This window comes from Pteropus alecto, unplaced genomic scaffold (genome assembly GCF_000325575.1).
Source record: "Pteropus alecto unplaced genomic scaffold, ASM32557v1 scaffold156, whole genome shotgun sequence".
Lineage (NCBI taxonomy): Eukaryota > Metazoa > Chordata > Mammalia > Chiroptera > Pteropodidae > Pteropus > Pteropus alecto.
Genome location: NW_006437746.1, coordinates 3355699 through 3360183, shown reverse-complemented (window position 1 = coordinate 3360183; position 4485 = coordinate 3355699). Strand labels below are relative to the sequence as shown.

Sequence of the window (4485 nt, the reverse complement as noted above, 5' to 3'; positions counted from 1 at the left end):
AAAAAAAAAAGGATGCGACATATCAATGGGACACAGAAACCAACCTCAGATAGATCCCAATGGCCAAGACAGAACAATATGAGCAACAAGATAAATATAAGGTAGTATTAGATTATAACCCAAGGTATAAATACACAAGTCCATGCCATATATATAAATAAATGTGGGAGAAAAGACAGATCCTCCTTACAGATTCCAAGTACAGTAATCCTCGCTTAATGTTGTCAACGGGTTCTTCGACTTCAAACAAAACTAAGGATAACAAAACCGATTTTGCCACAGGGTAATCGATATGAACAAGAGTTATGTTTGAGAACCTGCTGCAATATAAGCAGATAATTCTTCTCCAGGAGGTGAACTTAAATCCCTGCCACCTTGATTATCCAGGTGGGACCAATACAATTACATGAGTCCTGAAAATTAGAAAAGCTGTCCCAGCTCTAGGCAGAGGGCATGTGACTAAGGAAGGGGACAGAGTTGCACGTTGTTTGCTTAGAAGGCAGAGAAAGGGGGCTGACGGCCAGGTAATTTGGTGGCCTGTAATGCGAAGCTGAAAAAGGCAAGGAAACAGATTCCCCACTAGAGCTTCCAGGAAGGAACGCAGCCCTGCGCACACCTTGATTTCAGCTCAGTGAGACCGTGTCAGACGTCTGTCTGACAGAAGGATGTAAAACAATAAATTCATGTTGTCACCAGTTTGTGGTAACCTGTTACATCAGCCATAGGAAATGAATAGAAGCACTTAACGTCGTACCCTGACGTAGGGACACAGTCAACAACTTACTACGCAAAGATGGTGCCATTGTAACCACTCATGCAGGATTCCACGATGCCTCTGGCCACAGTGGAGAACACAGACTCCTACAAACGGAAGCGCCAAATACGTTAGCACTTCATGAAAATGAAAACATTTTTCTTAAACTACATTCTAAAATAAAAATAAAAATTGTGTGCTTAATTTTTTTTAACACTGTGATAACGTGGAAATTATTTTATTTTAAAAAGGCTAAAACATCTAAGATGACAAAACTTTAAACATATTTATGTCAATTAATTTCCTATACAATTATAGGTTTAAGGCTCAGATCTAGACAGTACATAGAATTTTGTTTTGCATATTACATGCAAATATTATACTGGTATTAGCATAAAAAATATAATCTTACATGTTCTTCAGTGCTTTTCTCACAAGCATGTACTAAATAACCAATATCTGGTTTCTATTTTCATTTTTACACATGAGTAGATGCAATTTATCAACAATGCAAGAATTCCTAGACCTACACTGTCTAATACAGTGGCCACGAGCCTCATGTAACAATTTGGCACCTGAAATGTGGCTACTCCAACTTGAGATGTGTTGTAAAATACACACCAAATTTGGAAGACTGAGCATGAAAAAAAAAATCTCATTATGTTTTTTTTTAAACATCTACAACACCTGTTCTTCCTAGGTGGTCTCCCATCCAAGAACTAACCAGGCCCGACTCTGCTTAGCTTCCAAAATCTGACAAGATTGGGCTTGTTCAGGGTGGCATGGCCGTAGACTCATTATGTTGATTACATGTTGAAAGGATATAATGAATTAAATAAGATACAAAATTAAAATTAATTATATGTTTCTAGAAAATTATACCTGCTACTAGAAAATTTTAAATTATATATGTGGCTCACTTTATATTTCCATGCCCTAGATGAAAAGAGAAAATATCTAAAGATCTAAATGTCTCACCAAACACATTCATGTGTATAAGGTAATCAAGATCTGTGACGTCCAATATAGTAGCCATTATGTGGCTATTTAAATTTAAATTAATTAAAAATAACTAAAACTTAAAAGTCAGGTCTTTAGGTACACTAGCCACATTTCAAGTGCTCAATAGCCACATGTGGCTAGTGCATCTGAGAAACTGAATTCTAAATTTTATTTATTCTTAATTAATCAAACTTAAATAGCCACATGTGGCCAGAGGCTACTGTAATGGACAGCACAAATATAGAACACTTCCATCGCTGCAAAGTTCTACTGGATAGTGCTGACTAGACCTTAACTAAATTGTCCTTAATTTGAAAAACAGTTATTGACATCATAGTAATCTTAAATCTATTATCCCTTATAGACTGAATATTTGTGTCCCCCACCCCAGCCCCAAATTCATTTGTGATGCTATTTGGAGATGGGGCCTTTAGGAGGTTATTAGGTCTCTGTTTCTGCCTTATTCTCCCATTCCCCACCCTCTCCGTCCCTTCATCTCTCCACCAGTGAGGACACAGTGAGAAGGCACATGTCTACAAGGCAGGAAGCGAGTTCTCACCAGACACTGGCTCTCCTGGCCTCGTTATCTTAGACCTCCCAACCTCCAAGAACTGCGAAAAATCAATATTTTTTATTTTAGCCACCCAATCTCTGATATTTTTGTTATAGCTGCCAGAACTAATTAAGACAGTCTCCTTAAACTAGCCAGTTCAATTGTACTTATCGATCGTCTAAGTGGCTCTGACACGTACACCTTCACTAACTTCCAACACTGGATGGAGAGGGCCAGTAAAGCAGGCTTGTCATTCTGGTACAAAGTTTAATGAAGGAAGAAATATTATTTAATAAAATTAAATTTAACATATGTGTGGAATGTTTGAGCTTTCTTATCTGAAATCAGAGACCAGAAATGAAATCCTTACAAATAACAGAATCTCACATGCTACAAATGTAAAGTTAAGTTCTCAAAATTACCATTACCTGCGTGGTGTCCATGCCTGCAACATGGTCAAACGTGAAGGTCTTGGGCTCAGGGCTGGAGTGCAACCGGAGAGTCGTGGATGAGAGCACAGATAAGCATAAGTTTTGCTCTCCATCAACTGATCCAGAACCCTCTGTAAGGGGACGAATCCGCACAAAAACTTTGATGGCATCACCTTCATTACTAAAGACAAAAAAATGTAGCAGCTAAGTTTACTGGAGAAAAGAAAACTAAAAAAGGATGACTCTCATACTGCCTCTAATGTTTCTGTACTGAGAGTTTCCTCAGCAAAGCCCAAAATCTACCCTCTTCCATCTACCGCTTCTAAGAGGCCTGGTGGCCCTCAGCCTCCACTGATGTGCTTCAGGACAGTCACCTACACAAGCCTTTACTGGAAATCAACTCAAAGGGAGTTGGTTCCAAGCAGCTCTAAGCACTGCTTGTCTCTGATTTCCCTCTTCACAGCAAAAACAAAATGGGCCATCCCAAGGGAGAATTATGCTATTGATTCCAACTTTTAGGCTGGAAGGTGATGGGGCAGGGAGTGGGGAGATGTGATTTTTCCAGATTTCCAGGTAGCAAAGGACCAAGCTTAATGCTGAAATAAGTTCCCCTTGTTCCAAGTATTCCTTACAATGCTAAATGTTATTTTAGGAAAACTACATCCCTAACGAGGTTTTTTCCTTACCTTGGTTGGTTAGACTGACAATTTGTCACACTGCGTAACTCAGCTAGAAAAAAGATAAGAAGCCATTAGAGGTGTTTGCAAGTGCAGCATAAAACTCCTCTTCTTATTTTACCCCCTTTTCAGTTGCTGCCACTCCTCACTCTCCTCAGCTCCCTGAGCTCTTGACAGCAGGTGCTCCAGGGCCCGGGCCCTGATCTTCCTCTCTGTCCTACCCATATCCAGTCCACTGGCGATGATGTTAAATCTCATGGTTTTAAATGTTACATACATGCTGACGATTCCCAAATTTAAACCTCAGCCCAGACTCTTACATCTAATTACCTACTTGACGTCTCCTGTTGGCTGTCCAATAGGCAACGGCTCAAATTTAACCTGTCTAACTGAGCTCCTGATCACCACCCTCGCATGCTTCTCCAATGCAAGTAATGACAACTCCATCAGGTTCTCGTGCTGCTGAGAGGTGGGGGCTCCCTTCTTCCACTCAGGCCCCATTCAGGGAACGAGGCTCTACCTTGGACACAGGTGCTGAGGACACTAAGGCCCTAACCACCTTGTCCTGGCTCGAGAAGCAGTGGTTCCCCACTAGGAGAGGCAAGTCAAGAGGATTCTAGGCTGCTACACACATGCTGCTCCAACAAACACTTAGCAAACAGAGCAGAGGTGTCTGAGAGAAGACTGTCATTGTTCCCAGCTCCAGAGTCTGGGCTCAGACATTTTGCCTAAGTGGGAAGAGACACTATAAAACTGATAGTTCCTCCAAAGGAGCTAACTCCATTTACAATAGAGCATGGAGAACAGAGCAAGCCTAATTGCAGTCTGAAGGACAGTGAAGCTTGTGGTGAATGGCAATTAAGAGTTTCAAGATACAAGCTAAAATGTAGGCCTGTCTGGGGAAGGGGGGAGCAGATTTACTGAGGTCAGAACAAACATCAAACACAGATCTCAAACACTATTCCTTCAAAGGAGCCAGAATTAAATTGGATTAGTTTGTAAGGCACTGTCCTACCATATGGCAATCAGCTGGTATTCCTGGAGTTAAACAAGTGAGTGGTCAGGGAA

The 4485-nt window shown here is 40.8% G+C and overlaps 1 protein-coding gene and 1 pseudogene across 2 annotated transcripts in view; both read right to left on the bottom strand.

Moving 5' to 3' along the window:
- KIF15 (kinesin family member 15) overlaps positions 1-4485 on the bottom strand; it is a 52037-nt gene that overhangs the window by 43747 nt on the left and 3805 nt on the right. For both annotated transcript variants that reach the window (XM_006914845.3, XM_015591745.2), the window contains exons 2-4: positions 3427-3469; positions 2738-2921; positions 785-861 (exon numbers count right to left, since the gene is read on the bottom strand). In XM_006914845.3, the coding sequence (XP_006914907.1) occupies positions 785-861; positions 2738-2921; positions 3427-3469 (304 nt within the window). The remainder of the gene's footprint in view (positions 1-784; positions 862-2737; positions 2922-3426; positions 3470-4485) is intronic.
- On the bottom strand, positions 1430-1548 carry LOC112482118 (annotated as a pseudogene).